This window comes from Rhea pennata, chromosome 9, assembly GCF_028389875.1.
Source record: "Rhea pennata isolate bPtePen1 chromosome 9, bPtePen1.pri, whole genome shotgun sequence".
Classification (NCBI taxonomy): Eukaryota; Metazoa; Chordata; class Aves; order Rheiformes; family Rheidae; genus Rhea; species Rhea pennata.
This window is the reverse complement of record NC_084671.1, coordinates 5001002-5025347: the sequence shown is the minus strand read 5'-3', so window position 1 is coordinate 5025347 and position 24346 is coordinate 5001002. Positions and strand designations below refer to the sequence as shown.

The window sequence follows — 24346 nt, the reverse complement described above, 5'->3', positions numbered from 1 at the left end:
CCAGATTCAACAGTAAAAGCCAGTAGCAGATCTACACCAATTAGCACAGTGTGTCCATTCCTAAAGAAAAAAAAAGTTTATGGGAACTACAGGGAAAAAAAATAAATAAATTTTATAAATCCCTGAGGTTCAGAAAAAAAAAAAAAAAACACCACCACCACCAACAAAAAACAGACTCCGATTTAAACATTGTCACCTAATACTTCACATAAGGAAATTAAAACAGGTCTTTATTTGACAGTGAAAAACAGGAACTTCTGAAACCTCAGGACAACAAACCAGCCTAAAACTAGAATACGTTTTCCCATAAGCCAGGTTCTTATCCTTACCATCTCCCCAGATACTGAATCTGCCTTCAGCTCCTTCCTTTCAGCTGCCAACCTCCTTATACAACCCACAGTCAGGCAGGGATTTCCATCAACCTCTGCCTAATCATTCAACTATTTTCCTCTTCCATAGTGTTTTTTCCCTGATAGCAGTTTCTTATTGTCCTCCAAAAGACATTTGAATTTGTTTTTTCCAACTTACGTAACACCATAAATTATCAGGAACGAAATTAGCCATCAAAGGGCTAATAGACCTGTTCCTTCAAGGGCTAAATTAGTTTTACCACAGTTTATCAGGAAGGGAGGAGGTTTAAAAACGTGCTCTTCCAATGGATTTAGCTCCTTATTATGTATACTGAAGCCTATCTTCAGTAGTCACTCAAGGGACTAAGAAAAGTCCTTTGCTCAGCACAGATGGCCTTGAACAAAAGGTCAAATAAAAGAGCATGAAAAACGTGGAAATACTTTAAAGTTGCTCTTGCAGACAGCAGTTGCTGGCTGGAGCTGCTTTTTGGTACAGGCTTCACTTTTGATAAAGGTCTTTGAAGAGCCTTCTCAGTATTACTGTATTCAATTTAATTCTCTAAGTTTTGGTTTAGTTTTGCTTTGTTTTTTTAAGTGGGATTTCTGGTGTCTCTCATAAGGGAAAAATATTTGCTTTATTGTGAAGGGATGAAAATTATGGAGATATGAATTAGCCAAGATACTGTAAACATTAAAGCAACCTGGACTCTGTATTATATAGTAAAAGGTTAACTACAAAAGCCCTCAAAAGGAGACCATGAGAACAACTTTTCACTGTATATAACTACTGATCCACACTGGCAGCTGGGTGAGATTTCCTGTGAGACAGGAAATCAAAATTAGTAAACTTTGGCAAGAAAAAAATGGCCATTTACATCATGAGCAGAAAAATAGCATGGAGGAACAAGGGCTGTTCACTAACACACAAATGAAAATAGAGCTATGACTTTACATAAGGTGGAAGTTAGTGGGGAAAAGCTTGTGCTTCTTTTTTCAAGGGAAAAAAAATTGTTAAACAAAGCAAAATGGAAACAGAACCCAATACATACTGGAGTGCTTTGAGGAGCTGAATGTTCTCAGTTTTATAGCATTTCTTGAGAGCTGAGCATCTCTGGACTGAAATGGCACCTTGGGAGTCTAAAGAGAGACACTGAATATCAAGTTAAGATTAAGAAATGCCATAATAAAGGGATTTCATTCCTTTGGGAATCCTATGAAACAGATTATTTGAGGCCTGCAAGAAAACCACAATGGGAAAAATAATCACAAAGAAGAGAAAAAGCACTTTAAGCCTAAGGCCCACAGTCAGCTATCTCAGGTACGATCTTTCAGGTGTACTTCACGTAAGAGCCTACACTTCTAGCAAAAAGCAGCTAGGTTTAAGGAATAAAGGAGCAGCAGACTGCAGCTGAATATTATTGTCTAGAATTTCAGTGTTTCCCTGAGAAATCTGTGTTTCTTTCAGCTGTAGTTAATTCCACAGAAAAGAATCTGTTTATTTTTCTAATTTATTTTTGACAGTTGCACTGTAGTTTATTGGCCAGGGTTTGGTGGCTGCTCTGCTCTGTTGTATTCATTGTTGGATGGTTCAGCTCAAGTTATTTTGCCTAAGAAAATGTAAAATACTGTGGCAGTTTTCGTGCTCATATAGATATCTGTCTAATAGATATGCCACTAATTCTGTCTGTTAATAAGTTTTCTCCCAATCAATGTTTTGTTAAAAAAGGATTATACTCTGAAATGAATAAAAGGAGTATAATGAGTAACTAAAATTAGTATTAAAAGGAGTTAAGAAGCCCCACACTTCAGGAATGAACCATGTAGCAGCTCTTGATATGCAGACTCACCCTTCAGCTATCTCCAGAGGAAGGCAAGAGTCAAGCATATCTGAAAAACACTATTCATTCTCTTTGAAAGGTTGTATCTTGGCTCTACTGCTAATAGTAAACCATCCATATAGTTCTATCGCAAATTAAAGGTTGCGTTTCCAAGTAAATTAGAAAAACAATTTATTTTAAAGCAAGAGATGAATTAAGACTTAATTAAAACTACACAATACGACTGGAGAAGGAAGGATTAATTCAGACTAGTCCTAAGGGAGCTCCGGTCCTACAAGAGCTTTGAGGGAAGACATTCAGTTACCATACCTCATCAGCACAATTCCCTTTAGTTACTCCCAGGGGCACAACATTCCTATGGCTTCACAAATTCACCTCTTTGCCACAGCATACTTACAAAACACAGAAATCACTCAATTCAAAGTCAGTTGGTATTTAGAAACAAAAGAATCAGAGATTGAACGGGAACACAGCAGCAGTCTGCTTCTGAGAGATTTAAAGTTGTAGCAGACAGAGCAAAAGACAGACGTGCCACTTGCACAGCATAAAATGCCCCTTAATTTACAGTTCAAGAGCCAAAGAGAGAGGATGTTTCAGCACGGCACTCCATATTGGAAAGCAGAGCGCGCTCTTGGAAAGCACATGAGCTTCAGGGAGTGTTAATCTTAAACAAGATATATTCTTTAAAGAAATTTGTTTACTAGCTGCTTCTTTCGGAGGAAGTCACAGTCAGTAATTAATAGGCCAAGTTTTATGGTCTACAAAAAGGTTTGTCATAATTAGCTTACCTTGTTTAAGATCAGATTGTCTTTGTATTTGTTTCTGCTTGTATGTTGCTGGTTCTCCTCAGACCTTCAGGAAGAATTGAAGCTTCAGCAAATCTGCTTAGGCTGCAGGAGCAAAACACAGTAAGTCCTCTGTGATGACCACTAACACAAAACTAACTCAGTCTAAGTAATTCCCCCCCTTCCCTGCTAGCCCGTGCACATCATAACCCTTCAACTCCGCTTTCTTCTGAGGCTTCAAAGTTCATTTCACTAAGCTTTACCTTGCTAGACAGAGCCCAGGTGAGAGAGAGCTGCTGTTTTACAGATGTCTTGGTCCACTGGGTGTAGCTGGCTATGCTTCCTTTCTGGCTTTATGTATACGACTTTCACCTGTTCACCCTCTGTCCTTAGCTTCCTAGAGAGCCTAACAAAAATCCTTCCCACATGGGAAAGGCTGCCTTGTTTGGCTGCATGGCTCCAGGCCTGGAGGGCAGCATATTTTTTAATTTACAGGCAGGAGAAGGAGGAGAGGGAGTAAAAGGAAAACCAGTGGCAACTGAAATATAAGCACAGCAGAACTCCAGCTCACTTAATGATGGGCTCATAGCATCCATGCTGGATTTCTGCCCTTGAGAGGAATCAGGCACACGGAGAAAATACGCTTATTGAGGGAGAAATGGCTTTTGTTTATACACAAACATTTATAATCACAGGTATTTTTGTTTTCTCCTAGTATTTTCAAGTAACACATTTCACTTTAATTATTCCTGAGAATACCTAGTTTCCTTTAGAGATGATTGTTTACACACAGATCAACCAACCAACCCCATCCCCCAAACCCTGACCCCTCTTTTGCATTATGAATTGCCCTGTCTGGCTGCACGTACTTTGAAGTTGCTTGAAATTAAATATTCACACTTACTGTAGTGTCATATTATATTTTACTCTGAACATAGATGTTTGGCAGATCTGGTGCTTTTATTATTTATCTGCATCTGGACGTTTCCCTCTGATAAGTCCAACAGAAGTCATTACCTTTTCAGATATGTTTATAGTTCTAACTTTGAAGATAACCTGTATATCTGCACTGAGCTCCATGCCACTGTCACAGCAAAGCTACTACAGTACCTCTTCCAAACCCACCAAGGAACTACCCTGCCAGGCACCTGCCGAAATGCCCCTCTCTAGCTTTGATTCAGCAAAACCTTTCCCAGCCCTTGCCCAGGCTCTGTCCAGAACTTCCTCCTCTCTTCCAGGTTTACGCACTCCTCGGCCTCCTGACCGCCTGTTTATCCCCACCACCCAGGCTGGTTCCTCTCCAGCAAACACGCTCGCACCAGCCCCTTCCTCGGCACAGAAATCACCTCTTTCTAGTACAGCCCTCTGCACAGGTCTGCGACAATCATTAGGATTACAATTCCCAAATGTCTGGTCTTCAAGGACTAGCACAGCTTCACAGTAATGCGAGTTTGGAGCTGAAATAACAAATACCGAGTTTCCAGCAGGGCTGACAAAAAAAGTTCCTTTTCCTTGTACAGCTAGCAGAGACTGGCACATGCTGTTATACCCTTCAGAAAGCTCTGTGCAGAACTCGGCAGTGCCACGCACCATGCTTGAACTCAGACACCTTCCATCACAAAAACCAGAGGCCCTGCCTGAGCTAAAGCCTCTTGCGCCAGCCTGACTATATTGCGTCCAGCACCTGAATGACTTCAGGCATCCAGGCATCGCACTGCACTGGGATGTGAAAACCACAAATTTAAAGGCAGATTTTGGACAGACTTAATTATAGACTTTTTAATAGCTTATAGGCATCTGTAGTATAAATAAACATTACTGGAATAAATGCAATTATACCTGGAGAGAAATTTGCCCTGGAATTATTTTAGCATATTCAAGTTGATGAAATATTAGAGACTGAATATAACAATCATACTGCTGCTGCAGGCTTTTTTGGGTTCAGAGTGCTTGAGTGTGACACCATCATAGTAAAAAGCTTCAGGAACTTTTATCTGATTTTTGTGGCATAGAACATCATAAGCACTTTAGATACTTCTCTCTGCAGTGAAATGTTGTTTTGAAATGTTGTTGTTACTGTTTAACTTTTTCTCTTGATACATATATCTATACTTTGGAGCTTGAGCTGTGATTTTTAGCTTGAATCTTGTAATGTTTAAAGTAAGAGAGAAAATACAGGAAAAGATAAAAAAATGCCAATACCTCAAGTTAGAATCCGAGGTAAAATATTAAGCTGAGTGAAGAAACATAACAGGTCCTTATTCTTTGTCACTTAGATATTATTGATCTTAAATGTCTTCCATGTTGAACAAATAAGCTTTCCATTATTTCTCTACAATATTATACCCTGGTTTGGTCATCTGTCCTCTTCTTTTTAAAGATTAAATAGAGATATCTCTTTTGGAATAGACGTCATTTGACTGATTTATTTAAATCCGCACAATTCCATGCTTCACCAGTGATTTTTGTACTGCCTACCTAATACTGAGTATAGTAAACAGAGTGGCGGACCTGAAGCTGGAGCTGGGACAGAAGTGGTGGCTGGACCAGAGACTGGAACAAGGAGAGGAGAACGCCTAGACCTGGCAGGCAATGAAAGGCTTGCAGCAAAGCCAGCCTGCACAACCAGGGACCTCTTGGGCTAGAGGTTGGTGCTCATTGGGAGCACTCGCCCGGCATGACGAAGCTGTTAGCAGCTTCAAGTTCTCAATGTAACTGAGCTGAGGCAGGATAAAACCCCAAAGAGTAGGACTCAGATATGCATAATCCTGAAAAAAGGTGAGAGCTAAGTACTGACTGGAAAAGGGTCTGGATCCCTGAGCACAGAGCAGTCTCCTCTGATTTTCCCTGTGTTCAGAAAAATGGAACTTTGTACATTTTATGAAGAAAATTAAAATTACATCAAAGAAACATCTGACTTCCATCATCGGTTCCTCTTGATAGGAGCATCCATAGACCAGCTCAGTGTTCAGGTCAAAAAGACTAAACATAATAATCTATTATAAGGAAAACAGACTACAGCAACAGCAAATATATTACGTTAACACAGAATAAAAATGAAATGATGGGTGTGGAAAAGAAAAAAACTTGGCTTGTACTACACTCCCCAAGGCTGACTGTGCAGTTTCATGTCATTTGATTATTCATGATCTTTCTGCTCATTCCCAATTTGTCACTGTCAATGCTTGTCATGTCCCTGTTATGATCATTGCATTTATTTTTATAGCTGCTTTCATCCAAGGCATATGTTATCTATGGCCTTTTTCCCTTACCTTCAGTGCTTTCAATGTAGCATGGTACCTAGCAATTCCAAAGCAAATATATCCTGGATGATAGATCAAAAATGAAAAATTAATGCTCTGAGCCATTTTAATAGCTTATTTCCACCCAAGCTTCTAGCCAATGTGCCTCTGTGTGTGTTGTAAATATATCCAAATAGATCAAAACATCAATCAATACATTCACTAAATTCATTTTTTCCTTTAGTGCTGATAGCAAGGAAATCACCATAAATGTGGAAGGTTGTTCAGTGAATGGCAAACACTAAGTGGCAGCGATTGAAAGCTGCTTTACATTGACTAGCAAGTATTTGATTTAATCAGTCAGGAAGGAAATGATAAAACAAATGAATATCCTCTGTTCTTCAGAAAGGGATTCTCAAAGGAATGGGGAGAGCTTCGGCCCCTTAAAGGTAAACAGCCTCAGAGTGCCCTTTATCATAACCTGATCCCTAATTTGTAACTGGTTCCCCTCCTTCCACGCAGAAGCACAAAGCTGTGCTTCTGCAGCTTTGAAATTGGTGGAAGATTTGCTGTTGAATTTAATATGGGAAGGACTCATTTAGTCACTTGCAAAAGTGAGTGAATAAGTGAGTATTGAAAGCACCACTATTCTGGCATTGCTAATACACAAATACCACAAACAGAGGAAATGAACCCCCTTTCCGGCCACAGGAACATGCAGGTTTGTCCACAGAAGATGAGCTAGACTGTCTTCACCAGCGGCCAAAGCAGGGCCTGCCGTGCAGTAAGCCAGTAGCACAGCCCTCTGTGTCAGCTGTTTCTTGGTTTACCACAATGCAGCAAGCACCAGGACATGCCAGCTCACCCAGACCATTTCACATCAGGCAAATTCTTAGGGTTACAGGGGAAATTAAAGTTGACCAGGACTGAAGGAGGTCACTTGCCATGTCCCTATAACCATTTTGCGCTCCAGCATTATGAAGCTCAACTGCAGGGAATCAGAATTACTACTGTAATTCGTTGATTAGCTATTTACTCCATCAGCATGTAAATCTGGGCTTTAGCCATTTGCATAAACATTCCTGCTGTTCAGCCTGCACCTTTAACTGATCAGCTCTGATTTTCCTCTGATGCTCTCCTTCAGCCTCTGGAAACTCAGCGTAAGAAATTAGAAGAAAACATTTTTGGAGGTAGACCTGAGAATAATGAACAGAATAAAAGCAAAAGTCATGTTTTCTTTCTGTTCCTTTCAGGAAGCTGTCTTTTGATTTGATATTGCTCACTTTCTATTTTGTATTGATAGAGTTAGACATAATGACAAATGAATAGTTAGTTAGAATGAGACTCGGGAACTCAGTTCTGAGCTTTGCCAGCCCTGGATCTGCTATGTGAGGTTAGGCAAGACTTTACACATGCTCTGCTGGATTTTCATGAAATACCAGGTTTGAAGGTATCTTTGTCAATAACTAGGTATGCAGTTGATTTAATGATACTGTGATACTGAGGTCACAGATAGTAGCTACTATTTCAGATTTCAGAGTGCAAGCACAATTGACGAAATCTCAACAGCTCTAGGGAAAAAAAAAGGCTCCAAAGTCATAGATTAGGCTTAGATTAGACTGCTCAGTAACATAACTGTGGAAAAGCAAGGAAATAAAACTCGGGAGTAATTTGCCTCAGGCCTTTCTTTCCTTGGTTTTGGACAGGCGTTTCTCATGGCTGCCAAAACCCCATCTTTCAGCCGAGAGAGTAATGAAAACAACCTCTTAACCATGTAGCAAACTCAGTGATTCCTCCTTCCTATCTGCACCCTAAGAAAACATGTGCAGTATGTTCTCACTGGTGCCAGGCCTGGAAAGTTGAAATCGTATAAGCTTGGAGTTTCCTTCATAACAAATGTCTAAGTGCAGCTGAAGATAATTTTGGCAGGAAAAGAAAGATAGTAATAATCTAATTTTGAAACCAAAAAGTTCACTAATTTATCCCTGGTTTGACATGAACATGGGGCCCATTTCAAAAGATTCCCACTGCTGGCATTTCTAGTTGAGTGGTAATGTTGAAATGTATCCAGTATGCTTCCTCTGCTTTATGGCTGTTGTCCAGTCAAACAGCTGGAATTTAATTGCTCTTTCTTGCCAGTTTCCCGTGTGACATTGCTGATAGAGAACATCTCATTTAAATCTCATTGCAACAAAGTGGCTAAAACTTTGCCAGTACGTTCTTGCTCTTGGACGCGCTTCAAATAAAATCTGCAAGACTCCCTAAATATTACCTAATGTTTCGCTGGGATTCCAAAGCCAGAGAATTAAGATAATGAAGGGAAAAATCATGAGAGTAGAATCAACTTTCTGTCAGGAAAGAATAAATCAAGGTCTATTCCCCTTCCTTGTTGCTTACCCAGGAATCAGGTCTATGAGAGCAAAGTCTCTGACAGTATTCTCAGGAGAGAATCAACAAATTCCTAATTACAGATGTGAAAAGTGGATGGTAGCTTCACTAGCAGCTTGCATCTGAAATGTCTGCCCAGAGAACAGGGGAATTTCCCAGCTCAGCCAAACTTTCTGATCTCTCAACATAGAAAATATTTTTAAGGAAAGGTGTGATCAGCATCTCCATCATGCTGCAGGGGGACTGCAGAACTCCCTTTCCTGCTCCCAGACACTTCCAAAAATGTGATTTATGAATGCTGAATGTGTTGTCCCTACAGGACCGGGAAGAAGAAAGCACAACAAGTGGTCTGTATTGCATACAGAATGCAATAAATATCCTAAAAAGCATCCCAATGAGATGAGACAAGGTGATGAAATTCAGTGCACTTCATCTCAAACCCCTGGCATTGGTTCTGATATCTTCTGGGATGATTTTGCTGAATTCTGGAGTGACAGTAGACAAAAAATCAGCCTAGTTCCCAAGTGCCTTTCCTTGTTTGAATACTGCTGATTTGAGTACTCTCTACTGTCTGTTAATTTCTGAAAAGACTCTTTCCCTTTCCAGCCTCTAGATGCAGTAGCCCCACAACAACCAGTATTCAGCTACTTGCGGCATCTGTCAATACTCTTAAATCCTGTTTGCTTCCCACTTTTGTTCCCAGTCTTACTTCCGAGATGGTGTTTTCTCACATATCTCCTCAATCGAGAAGAATACTTTCATCCTTGTTTCTCCCCTTTCCATTCCCAAATACAATAGCTATGCTTTGCATTGATTACTTTCATATATCATTTCCATATCAATTTCTTTCTCTGAGGTAGAATACTAGCTTCCTTCCCCAGAAAGCTTTCAGCTTTGCTGCTCTTACCCTCCCTTGTAAAAGACTCCTCTTCTTTTGGGCCAGTTTGCCACACTGTACAGCACACAATGTTCTACTTTTTCTGTTTCAAGCTACCAGTTGCCTTCTTGTTTTTATGTGAACCACACCTCTTCTCTGACTCTAAAAGCTGGCTGCATTTTGATGTTGAAGAGTATCATTTCAATTCTCTAGTACATTTATGGAGAGGTTTGTCATAGCTTGGTCTCTTCCCGTTTTTAGGAACAGGCTATACTGCCTAGATACAGCTATTGAATCATAAGAGCATATGAATGTCTGTGTCCGGAAGGGGAGCAGCCTGTTCTATGGATCACTGAAGAATATTTCCTGGGTGTAAGTCCTAAATCTGACCCTTCTTTGCAGTGGTCCATACTCTCTCCTTTCGCAGCTGTAGAATGTATTTTGAGCTACATACATTATACATTCAAGATCTTGTGGTGTACTTCCTGCAATATTTTGATAAGTACTATGACTGCTAACCTTTGGGACAGGTAAGGACACTCATAACCTGGAAGCCTGGAAACTTTTCAAGTTGGTTATTTCTCTTGTCCCAATCCAATACATCACATTATACTGAGCTTCTACAACCTTTCCACATGTAAGTCATTTTACTGTGGAGTCTGCAGGCTGAGCGGTCATTAGTCCTCCTTGCATAATTGAACCAAACTGCTCAGGTAGCCAATACACATCAGAGAAGTTACTGATGGTCTCCAGAATTAGGCAATGCTGTTAATTGTCTTCTTTTTCCAAGACACTGTCATTCTTCTCCTAAAGCGTTAGCAACGTAGCTGTTGTGCCAGCAAAAGCTCCCTGGATAAAAGCTAAAATTGGACAGCGAGTGAATCAAAAAGGGACAGATACATCTCAAAGATTATTGTATCCAGGTCTCCTGGGGAGCCTTTACAAATCCTTTTTCAGCTTCCACAGCTCTTTTTCTTCTATGTGGCTTTGGTCTGAGGACTCTATAAGCAGCACTAAGGCCTTCCTAAACAATGCCAGAAAACAGCTAAAAGATGTCTTTCCTCTTCATGATTTACCTCTCCTCAGTGCTTTCTAGCCATCCAAATACAATGAGCAAAATTCGTAAACAAGTCCTGACAGAGACATGTGGTCTGAAGTTGGACACATCTCAGGGAGATGTAATGGGAGTCAATAATTGTGGGTTATTATTTACATAGGAATTCCAAGACAAGAAAGTTACCTGATATTTTTAATGCACCAAATTCATGACACTCAGCATACATATTATATCCTATTTACATGTCATGTACCCGTACTTACTTGAAATCTGTGGTATCAGCAAGTACATGCAAAAGAATTAGAATCAGAATTTCTGATTCAACACATCCTTGATCAAAAAAAAAAACGGTAAGTTGTATACACAAAATGTATCAATTATTTTAAATAAGGTGATTCCAGCATCACCTTATCATCATCCATCTGTCATCATACAAAAATGCAGTGCTACAGTATAGCACACATTTTGGAAAGAAAATTGTTTTCTGGGGGTGAACAGTCCTCTGGTAGTCGCGGGACACCATCCAGTGTTTTCAGGTTTGGCAAACTGGAAAATACACTTAAAGAGAGACAAAAGAAAAATAACAAATCAGAGGTGAATTATTGGAAAGTGTTGAGATCAAAATAGACGTTGATAAAAACGAAGCAGTGGGTTCAAACATACTCCAAATATGTTTTTGTTGTTGGAAATTTTAATTTAGAATTTGGTACAGAATTTACCTAAGAGCTTTATCAAAGAACCGATCACAGAGCTAATGATTTTCTCTTTTCACTCAGTTGTACAAGTTCTATATCTTCAGACTCATTAAAAAGCTATAGATATCCACGTTTTTAATAGACAAGAACCAAACCAGAAGTCTAACATAAAACAGGGGTTAGCCCAGAGTGAAATTCCTAGACTGCTGAAAAGCAAAGATTCAAATTTTAAGAAGCTTAGCTCAACTTTTATCCTTCTGTGACAGAGAAATTAGGCTCTATACATAATTTTTTGTACTCTTGCTACTCTCATAGAAGAAATACCTCGTTTTGTGGACATTATGCCAAACGCTCCAAAATGAATGACTCTACCTCGTAAAACAGTTCCATTTAAGCAGCATCTCAGCAGGTTTGACCTTGGTCGTTAACACTTTTCTGTTTTCTCCTCCAGAAGAGGAATTTGATAGAGTCTTAGCCTCAATAAGCAGTGCACAAGGCCTTAGCCTACTTGCTATAGCATGTGCCCGTGTACTCCAGTGCCTAGTCCCTGCATGTAAATCAGGGCTATACCTATGCTGGAAAATCAATTTGTATGTCTTCCAACACAGTGAAAATAATAAGAGTTATATATATTTAATTGCCTTTAGAACTGGCAGGATCGGGGGCATAAACATAATTAACAATTGTTAAAATGAGATTAATACCAATTCTTCTACTGGGCCTTTTGATATATGAATAAAATACGAAATCCGTTATTTCAAATTCACTTTTAAAACTTTCACTTTGATATCTATCTGTCTATCTGCTTATCTTTAAAATGCACAAGCATCACCATCACACTGTCAAAGAGAAGCCTACTAGACTGAAGGAAAAAGCCTAAAGAAAATTCAGAAAGGTTTTCATTAGAAAGATTCTCTCTCTTTTTTTTTTTTTTTTTTTTTTTTTCTCCCAGGAAGAGAGGACTTCTTACACTCATGCGGGAGGAATGGGTTTATCTGAGAAATATCACCAATGCTTGCTTTAGATGGAAGACTAGACTGTTTATAGTGGGGAAAAACACCCAGCAATGTAGAGTCTGAGCAGTTCAGAAGGGATATGCTTAATACTCCTTTCTGATCTTTATGCAATGTTTCTTGGCTATCAGGTTTTGGAGTCAATAAAGCTGGGGAAGAACGGAATAGGGATGTGAGTGTCAAAATATGCATGAAACTTGGAATAAATTATCCTCCCCTGAGTTCTCTACTCTGTCATGAATAGACCATACCTGAGGCAGCTCAGTTAAATCTATGCCACACAGTACTGTCTGCAACCTATATATATCCTGAGTGGGGAGTTCAAGGCAGTGTGACTCCCACAGTGCTGGCAGAAATAGAAGAGAATATCAGAAAAATAAATTAAGGTAGTAGATTTCTCTTGCTTCTCTCCCATCTTTCAACACTTCCTTCTGATTCTCTCTCTGACACATAATGTAATTTAGACTCCTTTCATAACCCGTGAGTGATGTAATGACACTGAAAGGAGTTTTAGTAAAAGGTAACTTCTATTAATAAAAGGGAATCTCATTTATCTACCCTACTCAATGTTTCTAAACTTGGTTCATGGACTTAGTTTATTTCATGAACTGACATTCATGTCATTACAGAGACTCCTAGGCAGTTTCTGAATATTCTGTGACTATTCTCAGATACCAGCCTGCCAGCCCATTTTTCTGGAGTATGCTGTTGGTACCAGAGGAAGACAAAAAGGCTTCCTGGGAGAGCTTATAGTATTTGAGATCCTTTTCCTTCTATGCTCCCCTATAAACATTTTTTTATTTATATTTTTCTTGACCATGAGATGGTAAAACTTACAGTTGCCTGTAGTTTTCTTGAAACTCACAGGGATTCCTCTTGAGTATAAGGGATTCAAGTGGAGTATCTCTCAAGACTGATATTCCATTTAGCATCATAATGTTATTTTCAGCCAATGATAAGTGTTGGATCTGAGGTATCTTTGGCAACTGTTTGAAGGATGTAAAGTGATTTTTACTGACATTTAGTTCTTTGCATCTGTAAAGTACAAAGCAAATGACATCACTGATCACACCTACAACAGCATATCCCTGTAAACCAACATAAGGATGGCTCTTCATCAACTAAGGTCGTAGCACCTTAGTGTTTTCAATGAGAGGTACAAGAATTTGATTCCTGAGGACCTGTTTTCACACTAGTTTTACACTTGTGTTATTCTTGCCTAACCAAGGACTGCAAGATCAGACTCCTATAATTTATACTCTCAACTTTCCTTATATTATATGATAGATATTTCATTACTCTCATTCTCAGTATTACAACTTTCCATATATCCAGTCATAAGACAACATAGTAGCAAGAGCACACTGTAATAATACAGTTGTGATGATCATACCTGGCCTCTCTGCTTGCATCATATTGCACCATCTCAGCATACACATTCCTTCATCTGTGTTCAACAACTTCCGCTTTTAGCAAAAATATCACTGAGCTCAATGAGATGCATGAAACACTAAGAATGAAGGGGACACGATCTGTCTACCTTACTGAGTATTTTTCAACTTAGAGATGACATGAACTCAGAATAGCAATACAATGACAGAGTCTCAGTATAATACCAAAACAATATCATATTTTGGCAGTTCCCAAGAGTCTGCTGCAGATGCTGCCTAAGTAACAGCTTTGATTTCTATGATAGTGGATAAGAATAAAAATAGGACTTTTTTGTCTACCTTGGCAGCCTTATGGCACTGAGGTCTGTCAAAGAATTGTCCACCAGCCAAAGTTTTTCCACCCGAATTAATCTTCGGAGAATTCTATTGAGGTTTTCCACCTGGTAAAGATCTCCCAGGTCCTGAAATGAGAGGTTCAGTTCCTGGGGAGGGAAAAATAAAAGAAACCAATTAATCTTTTCCTTGCATTCTAGTAACTATATTATTAAATCTTTTCTATGTTAGAACTAGTTAAAAGATGAATCTGTTTTATTATGCTGCTCTTATATCCACTTAAAAACAAACAGTTGTTTCAAATTCACCTTGCAATTGTAAGGATAGCAATGCCTATCCCTATGTAAAATAAGGTTAATCTGAAATGGTACAGTAGAAAAAGCTGGTCTTTTTCTAATCAAACACCAGTCATTTGCGTGAAGCTGTATCTGGGAGTGTTATTCTATTTTTCTCTATAGACATCTTAACACTAGTCTTATTTTTTTTCTCTACTCTTTAGTAGAGTCTTTCCTTCACCATTATTTTTGCATTTTTGCCACACAGTCTTTCATGCCTGAAATATGAATCTTACTTCTAGGCCAGCCTTACCCTTTGACTGGGGACCCCTGTGTGTGTGCTCTGGCTGGAGAACGAAATATTAAGTGGTTGTGGCTTCTGAACTCTGGAGCAGAAGCGACCAGCAGCAGCCAGGCACCAGTGTTCCCCTAGTCTGTTTTGTGTATTTATGCAAAGGGAGAGACAGATCCATCTAACACTGAAATCTAGTGCTCCAAAGTTACTACCTTGCCTCTTTCTTGATCTTAGGGAGGTCATAACTTATTGCTGACCAGAACCAGCAGTAATGTTGTTCCTCCAGTCAAAACCAAAAAGAACTGCTCAGGCTGGTGAGGAGAGAGCGGAAGAGCTAAAATGAAACTAAGCCATTCCCTAACGATCTACCTATCACAGATTTCTTTGAGGAAGGCACTAAGCGGGTAAGTTCTTATATGTCCAAGCACAATGAAACCTTATCACAAGGCAGAAGTTTATTCCTTGTAGAGGGCTTGTAAAAATGTTCTATTTTACGTCATGGTGCCAACTTCAGCTTGAAAACTGCTGTCAGGAGCCACCCCTGCACTATATGTTCAGCTTGTTTACAATGCAAAGAGGTAATGAGAAGAGTTAACAAAAGTTTTACAGCACAGTTTTCCCAGTTCTCTTGCAGTTTCTTTTGCCATTTCTCTGTATCAGTTACTTGTTTTCTTTTTTTCAAAGTATCTTCTTCTCCTCTGAAAAATAGCTCTTCTTCTGAAGGTCCTGCTCAGAAAAAAAGATCTGCAATAATACATGTGATGTGGAATTGGCATTTAGTTACTTGCTGAAAGATAATATATATGGCTGGGAATATATCTGAAATGAAGAAATATATACAATATTTTAGCTGCATAGATTTCCAGGCTTCTGTGAGGTAAATTAATCTGAAGATTTTCTACCTTTTCTGGGCCCGTAATCTAGCAAACAACCTAAGGTCACAATGTTTGGGCACATGGTTAGTAAGTGACATTTCCTCTAGAATTCAGAATACAATTTTTTTTTTTTAATGGTAGGGCCTAAGAATCTGAGCTTTAAGATATTGTTCCTCTATATTTTTTCATATGCCGTAAGTAAGATTATATAACAGATATGTACTTACCCTTTCATTGTCCTGATAAAGGAATGTGTTTGTAATTCCTGAGCCATTGACAAAACCTGCAACTGGGCTTAATAGGAATGACTTTTTGAGTATGACTTTTTAAAACAACACTTACTGAGGACTTAAAGTCAATGGATCTATTGAAATGCTTAAAACTATGCACACATTTAAATTCCTAGCTGAAGTAAGGACAACACGGACCTTTTTCTCCATTTAGTAGCAAACATGCAAATACCTTATTTTAAACTTTCATTCCACATTCCCGAATACTCCTATAGGCTATTCTTGGGCCAATTCAGGCTTAAAATAAAATGTGTGTATATTGTTTGCTGGACTGGATCTCACTCTCAGTTTCTTAGTTGATGTATGTGTACAGCATTCTGAACATTATTTGAATGTTAATGAACTTCTGAGAGAGATAATAAACACCACATTAAAGGTAAAAATCTGGTAAAAATTTAAAAATTACAATTCTGGCTTAAGGGTATTTTCTTAGTAATTAAAAAAAGTAAATATCTCCCATGTGAGACGGAACCCTGTCCCTTTTCAAAACAACCGCAAACTCTGATTTCATCTCTAATGTTTAACAACATACCCTTAGATAAATAAAGTAAGGCTTAGCATGAATGTGTCTTTTTCATCTTTACCTTCTCTTACTCGGGGACAACGGAGCTGATTTCCTCGAACATCATGTTCCTCTAAGTCACACCAGTTGAGATACTTGAAGGAATCAGAAGGAAGCTTAAAGAAGCAAAAGAAAGACAGACGAATGGGTTAAGGTCTTCCAGTTTCCGTCAATAATTTTTTTCTTATTTCTGGCCTTACCCCAGCAGAAATAACATTCGTGCATGTTTCCACAATGTTTTCTGCCTTAATACCATCTGGTGAACAGCAAAATCATATACAGAAGTGAGGATGTAATGACATGCATTTGTGTATGTATATGCATGTAAACACAAATTTATGGACAAACTCACATACAAAATACCCTGAATGAAATTCAGGCATGAAATCTAAACACTGAAAACCTGCCACTTTAGTCGAGAACATGAGGTTTCTGCCCATTTTGCTTTCTCAGTAAAACCTGTTCTGTAATTTCCAAGGCATCAGTCTCACAGAAGGGAGCAAGAAGCAAACACTCTAGTTCTGCTTGTAGTTTGTGAGATAGGTGTGATTTGTTTCATGCCCAGGAGACCTGGCCCCACGGTTGCTCGCAGTGGAGGAACCTCTCAGTGTATTGCAGATAACCATCTGCTCACATTTCCAGCATTCCTGTCAGTGCAAACCACAATGGTTGAGCTGAAGGCAGAGGAGAGAGGGAGCACACAGCTCTGGCTCACCCCCTCCAGCAAGGGCTGAGCTGTACACACACACACACAAGCTGGGAAATGTTGCCAGGCTTCACAGGTTGGGGATAGTTTACCACATACATCCTGATTTCACAATAGCTTGTATGTACTGGCTCAAGCCCAGAAGAGCTTTATGTTTGTAAAGGCACAGAATATCCTTATTGTTGCCTTTCACAGCAGTCCTTGCTGTGGTATAGCAAATGTACACAGCCACTTCAGGACTTAGACACTTGCCAGTTGCATCCAGCTAAGGGCACAGTGCTCACGGGCTTCCTGGGCCATTGAATCAAGTCTCTTGCCACTGCTGACATCTTGTCATATAATCGTGTTCATAATCTGATCTAGCTTTGGAAGATAAAGGGAGGCAAGACATAACCAGTTTCAAAGTTGAGGAAGTGATTACAGCCTTAGTTACTCTTCGTCAGCGTCACCGTTCTATAAACTCATAACCAGACTGGTAAGCCAAGCACTTACTGGGGAAGATAGTCGTGAATCACAATTCTGACTGATGGGTCCTCTGTTCTGCGATGAAACTGGTGGAACAGTATGTGTATTGCTTAGGATGGAGCAGTAGGACAAACAGGACTTACAGAATCTTTGATTGCTTGTAGTCAGACCTGAGGAACTAGAGAGAAGATTTTAAACCAGTAATAGATTCTCATTCTGTTTAAAGAAATGCAAACTATTTTATAATAATAGGAAACAAGGAAAACAAGGGCTAAGACATACTACTGGAAAACAGTCACAGGATTCTGAGATCAAACCACAGATACAGTAATCCCCCCAGTCCCTTTATAGCACCATTCATCAAAATACCATTTACTTATGCATATGAGACTCTGACAGATATGTCCAAACATTGGAAAGGGGAACTCACTGCCAGTTTGTTAGAAAAATTCAACCTTGGACAAGAAGAAGAATTGAGCTTTTTCAATATCACGATATGCCTCTTTTATCCTGCATAGCCCTGCTTCTGTGGATCCAGTTTGTGTGAAAAGACACTTCAACCATTGCCTTATAGATATTTATTTCAATCCCTTTGGTAAGTTCTAGTGGAACACGAAGCCTCCAAAGAAGAGCTAAACTTTATTTGATAGAACCATCAAGTCATCCGCTTTGCTAGTTCATTGCTTGAGAGCACTCACGAAGGTATATCTTCTATACCCCAGCTAGGGCGATTTCTCCATTTGTGCTTCAGAGATATTGCATAACTCATAGGCTGGTAGCTACAATTGAGAAATTTACCCACGGAATACTTTAGAAAAATAATTTTAACTTAGTAAGTGTACTCATCCAGTTTGATAATTTGCCTTTTACTGTGCAAGCTCAGTGAGAGCTTGTCAGAAAGTATGATTAAAACAATCATATTCAGGAGTAGAAATGGAGAATAAAAATGTGGCTTTAAAATTGTGTAGTGAGGATAGTAATGAAAGCTTTACATTTAGTATAAAAGACAAGCTAAATATAATATAGTATAGAACTCAAGATTATGGAGTCATAGGAAAATAATAATGAACAGACTATTTTTTTCACCTTCTATGATTTTGTTTTGCCTTTTTTAAGTATTATCAAAAATACATACTATATTTTGCCTGGCTTTTACCTGGAAGTGCATATTGACTGCACAGACCAGTATTGACATACAGAACTACTCCTCCCTTCTTGCTTTATGCTTTTTTAAATGAGATTAGAACAACCATGATAAATCATCGGTGACTTAAAGGAAGTGGAGCATGCTCAGCATCACCATGTATATGATTATACAGTTAGACATTTTGAGGCAAACAGACTATTTTCATGTGTGCATGCTGTTAGAATCAGTGGGCATTCATGCAGCAACCCTGTGAAAAGAGGGTTTACATTTGGTGAATGTGCACTAAGAACCCTTGCTTACCCCTGCCTTGGTATTTGCTTTGCTTCTGCTTTGCTGTATGTTAAATGCGATCATATCAAAGGATTATGTCAGAAATATATAGAAGTACTTTATATTTCAGAAGATCTATTATCCATCCATGTTTTGGTAGCACTTTATTAGGATGTATTCAAACTACTGTTTGTAACTGCAAGGTTTTTCAAAACCTAGCTTCATATCAGCTAGGTGCTGCCTCTGCTGAGCCATTGATACACTCTCCCAGTTCCTTGAAAATTTGGGCTAAAATATTTTAGCCAAACCATTTAACATGACTTCTACTCTGGTCTTTCAGTAGAAGCCCACACGCAAAATTCTGCATTAGTGATAGAAACTAGAATATGAAATCCCAGAACAATATGTGAAAGATAGAACTTGTGAAGTCAGCGGGGTTGTGAGATTTCTTTCAGAAGGAGGGACAGAAGGAAGGAAGTTTCATCTCAGAAGCATCTGAGTTTAATAAGCACCAGCTGGACCCTAACTAATGTCAGGAAAGATTTTTCTCAAGGAGTAAGTGCAACACTGCTTTTCTCTCTCTTGCTTTGGTTTCCTCACTATTTTGCTGCAAAATTGATGTAAAAGAAATTGCAATGGATGAGGCAGGATGCAATTTCAAACAATTACAGATCACACAATACATGAAAGTAACAAAATTTTCCATCTTGATTGTGAGGCCCTTCGGCTGGATATGAATCTCCAATGACACTTCTGGGAGCAGCACACTAGATTATGTCAGCCATTAGGGAAAAAAATTAGATTCATGATGTCTGTCCAGGTTGAGTCATTTCCTCTCACTTCGCCTGCAGTGAGAAATTGGTGGCTATCATAAATCATAGACCTAAATTCTTATGAGGGAGGAATTAATTTCAGTAATGGAAACCCACTGTGGCAATAGCCTTCCTCCATTCTCTCTCTTCTCGGGGGGGGGGGGGGAATCTATGATGTCTTTTAAGCAGTATTTTAAGAGTCATGTCAAAAAAGGTTGGAGCAGAAACTTAAAATGGTAAGGGAGGGGGAAATCTTGCATATGACCAACTTTTAACTTCTGAAGCTGGCCCTCAGTCTAGTTGGTAGTATCATGAGTACAGCCTTGCTACTGATATCAAATCCACATCCAAAAATTCAGAATAACCAACAGTAAACACCTAAAGGATTTTTCTCACTTAGCTGCAGTTGCCAACTTGCATATCCAGGCTTAGCAAGTTGTCTTGGCTCCCTCTGCAGTGAGTACGTCCAGATGCCCCCTTGCCCCACCCAGCCTCAATACCTATTATTTTCAACTGGGGTGAAACACAGCCTGCATATATCACTCTCCGCTGTCTACAGAAGGAGCTGTCAGGCTCCCCTGGGAACAGACACAACTTTTAGGCATCTGAAGTTTGATGAGGAGGATCCCATCTTCGGTGCCTAAAGTGTGCTCTGAAAGAGCAGGATTCCTCATCTGTACAGAAAGCTCAAAGGAATCATTCATTGTTGAAATATATAAAACAGCCATTTCGTCTAAGCAAACAAACAAACAAAATACACTGTGCAAAGCAGATCTTTGCTCGCACCTTGAAATCCGGAGTGATGCATATGACATGAGTGGAGATAGTACAGATAATTGGGTAAGTGAAAGTAATCATGACTAAACCAATACGTTTCGTATTTTTTCTTCAGTAGAGGTTAGAGTGGAGAATTAAGTGGCTGAAATATTCTGTAAACCGTAAGGTATGAAAATACAGGAGCTAATGCATTTTTCACAACATGATTTATGAGACATGAAGCCATATCTTAAAATCACATACTCCTATAAACTTCACTAATAAAAATTACACATATCAAGATGTCAGTGTCAGTTGAGTATCAGTGAAGTGGGTCTGCTTCTCTTCTCACTGATATCTTAGCAAAATTTTCATAGGCAACAAAATGCTATAAATTTTCTAACTGCAGTGCACGTACATTTGAGTCCTGCTGACTTTAAGGGCAGAACATATTAAAAGCCTGTGAAATACTTTGAAGAGCTATTGCTGTGCTGCTTGTGAAGCTATTGAGTGAAAAACATTTCTCCAGTGCCTTTTTTTTTTTTTTTTTTTTAAGATATTTGGCCTTTAAGAAGAGTGCCAGTTAAAATACTCCCTTCTCCTGATATAACTGGCAGCTTCAATATAGAAACATTTTAGTCTACTGCAGATGCTGAGCTTTGCCTTATGGAAAACAGCAAATGGAAAGCTCAGCAGAAAAAAAGCAGGGACAAAGAAGACAGAAGTCTTGCAAATAGAATTTGAAAGGCTTTTGCCCCAGTTTTGAGCAATGTGGGGGTCCAGTCTACTTCCAGTAGCTATTTTCATGACTCAGCAGCTCAAGCAGACTTAACTTTCACTGCATAATAGCTACTTCCCCTGTAAATCTGAAATGCTCTTGACATGCTGGGACCACAAGGCTTCTGAATGAAGAATACCTGTACTACCTCTTATGGATATCCAGAGTGAGAATTCCTCTGGTGCCCAATACAGCTTCAAATCCCTCTGAAACAGAGGACATAGGGGATGGAAAGGCCCTTATGCGGTTGACCTTAGTGGGAATATGATCAAACTGATATTTAACAGCAAAGTGCTCCAAGTTCTTCGAGTCCTAAAAGTACAGAAGTGAAAAATGTGGATCTTTCTAAAGGTACTAAATCTGCAGAATTTTATAACCACTTTTACTAAAAAAATAGGCAAACTAAGCAAAGGATGGTAAAAACTCCAAAGTGGAGAGCTCTTATACGCAGGCAGGAGCTGCTGATTTTGCAGAGGCTCCAAGAGAGCTGGTTATGAATCTGTCCAAACCACTTCCACAAACAGTTTGCTTACAAGATACAAAGATCCAGCTATTTATGTTGTCTCAGTCAATTGCATGTGCCAAAGCTGATAAACAGAAATGAACCACAGGGTTAAGATACAAATCTAATTTGTATACATAGTGTAAAAGCCAGGAAATTCAGAATTTGGGCTGAGCTTTCTTCATAACGCACATAATTCGCTGCTACAGAGCAGGTGTTTCTAGAACAGGAGAGGACTTAGACGTAATGTTTTCATGCTCTACTTCTATCTACCTTTTGATTATTTTAATATGAGTTTTATGAGACATTATGCAATATTTTGAAGCAGTCCTTTTGAGCATAATTTAATGACAAACACACCTGTAAGTTACGGTAACAACGCATCCCTGCTGTTAACTGTAGCATCAATTATCTTGCTTTATGCGTTATAAAGCTGCCCCCTAAAGAGATGTAATTAACATAATCAAGTCTTATCAACATAATCATGTATTCCCAGTATATTTATCATTATTTTTCTCTAAAATTCCTTGCAGCTCTTCACAGATATAACTTGCAACCACACAAATTCCGTATCTCAATCCATGTGCCTTTTGTACCTGTTTATAATAAATTATGTATTTTTGTGAAGACATCTTCTGTCTTTTGGTTTTCAGCCACTGACACCAAGAAAAAAAAACACATTTTTTCTCTTTTCATTGCACAACATCCTCCATCAGCAACACAGTTTGGTACGTTTTAAAAAGATACTCAATCCTGTAACACTATCTTTGTTGTCAAAGTGTGTCAAGCCAACTGTACAATGACTACGGTTACTTATCTTCTTTTGCCCTCCTACCTTTCAGACATCTCTTGCTGTTGTGTAAAATCCTCACATCTTGCATAAGGCTATTTGTCTACAGCCAAAGCTTATCTTCCCATCTTTTCCCCTGCACAGAGTGACAGTGTTACATCCTTTGAAGAGAGGTAACCTGCCAGGATCCCAGCTTGAGCTGTATGGATTCACTGTCTCCAAGGAAACACTCGCGACGCAGTCACATTAGGAGCTATTGTTACTGATCTCTTAAGCACATCAAACAAATTCCTGTACTGATCTAGTTGGTATCAATGAACTGTCTTTCAGGGAGGTGGCTAAAGATAGACTGGTGATACTGTGGCAAGATATGTGATCATCCAGATGAATCTCTGGTGTGCTCCTTTCACCGACTTCACTTTCCTAAATTGCACTCACATTTTGCCTATTGAATTTTAGTTTTTCTTTAGCTTAAAAGATCTCCCACTTCATTAATGACTGTTGAATGGCTTATGATTTAATCCAAGAACACCGGATGAAAACAAAATAGATACTTAGACTGACTCACATTTTATGCAATGTTCATCAAAGTCCTTTATGAGCATTTCTTGCCCCATTTGCAAATGTTCAGCCATTTTGCACACCATCTTCCAGGCTATCTTCTCCTTTGAGTTTGCATGTGAATATAAAAACAAAGGACACTTTTCTCTGTAGGAGCTGACAGGCCGTTTCTGTGTCTATTTCTGCGCATTATTTTTCTTAAAACTTTAAAGCTATGGGGACTGCTCAAGTGTGATTATAAAGTTGTGCGGCTAAGCCTGGTGAAGCTATTCACTTTAAAATGCATTTCACATAATGTTCGCTTGGTTCACTCAGACAGAGTGGAGACGCTGGCAGTGTGCCACTGACGGAATTGCAGCAGCTCAGTGTTGTTACGGGCACTGACTAGTCCCTGCTGAAGTTTACAGTTGTCTTTCAATCTTTAATGACAGTTGTGGGAGCCTAAGTTTCAGTGGTGTGTGGTGTAAAGTTGTGACAGAGCAGTCAGTCATGCCCTATCGATCCATAAGCGCATCTCCCTCCCATATTATGGGCATAGCTTCTTCTTCACTTGGACTCCTAGGTTACATACTGAAAGAAGAGAGATAAATAAATTAAGATCAATGTGGAGAAAAGTACCCAGTACTTTGCCAGTGAAGCACAGGACCTCAAAGCTTATCAGAAAATTTCAGTCCCTTTACAAAAGTATACGTGGCTCCAAATCCTGAATACTGAAATTTGAAATGACAATTGTCTGATCACTCTCTGAAATTAATTTCACAGAGGTCTCACTAAAACCTCAGGTCATACAAACTGAGCTTACTATAGGGTGGGCAGAGCACAGGCTAGGAAGAGTTTCATCAGGACATTTAGCACTTCTTTTTTCTACCTGTCCAGAAAAAAACAAAACCAAAAACATATTTCCTTTCCAAATTAAATAAGTAATTTGAGACCTTTTTACATAATGTTTTTCCTCTAAATTTTAAATGAAAGGCATTAGTCCATACTGCAGATTAATGGGCTTCAGATCTTTTTATGGCAAATACATTACTCATAAAATATAAGAAAAATTATCTATGTGCCATTTCAATGAAGTGACATATTTAAGATGGTGTCTCCCTTTCTATTATAAATGCTATTTCTCAGGCCTTTACAACCTGCCCACAAAAGTGTGCCCCTGCCTAGAAATGCAGCAACATACCTCATCTGTACAAGAAAGAAATAGCGTTTCTCATTTCATCCAAATTTGATTGGCAATTTTGTTTCTGGTATGTCTGAGCGGGTGTATCACTCTCAGGCACGTGTCTCTCCACT

The 24346-nt window shown here is 39.0% G+C and overlaps 1 protein-coding gene across 1 annotated transcript; it reads right to left on the bottom strand.

Annotated features, from left to right (window-relative positions):
* Positions 1-10983: 10983 nt before the first annotated feature.
* LOC134144239 (dynein axonemal assembly factor 11-like) lies at positions 10984-22556 on the bottom strand. The gene is made up of 7 exons (XM_062583021.1): positions 22538-22556; positions 17465-17615; positions 16289-16382; positions 15147-15265; positions 13976-14118; positions 13083-13280; positions 10984-11095 (listed from the first exon to the last, which is right to left on the bottom strand). The coding sequence occupies exons 1-7, from the start codon at positions 22546-22548 to the stop codon at positions 10984-10986; spliced, it is 828 nt and encodes a 275-aa protein (XP_062439005.1). The 5' UTR covers positions 22549-22556.
* Positions 22557-24346: the final 1790 nt, after the last annotated feature.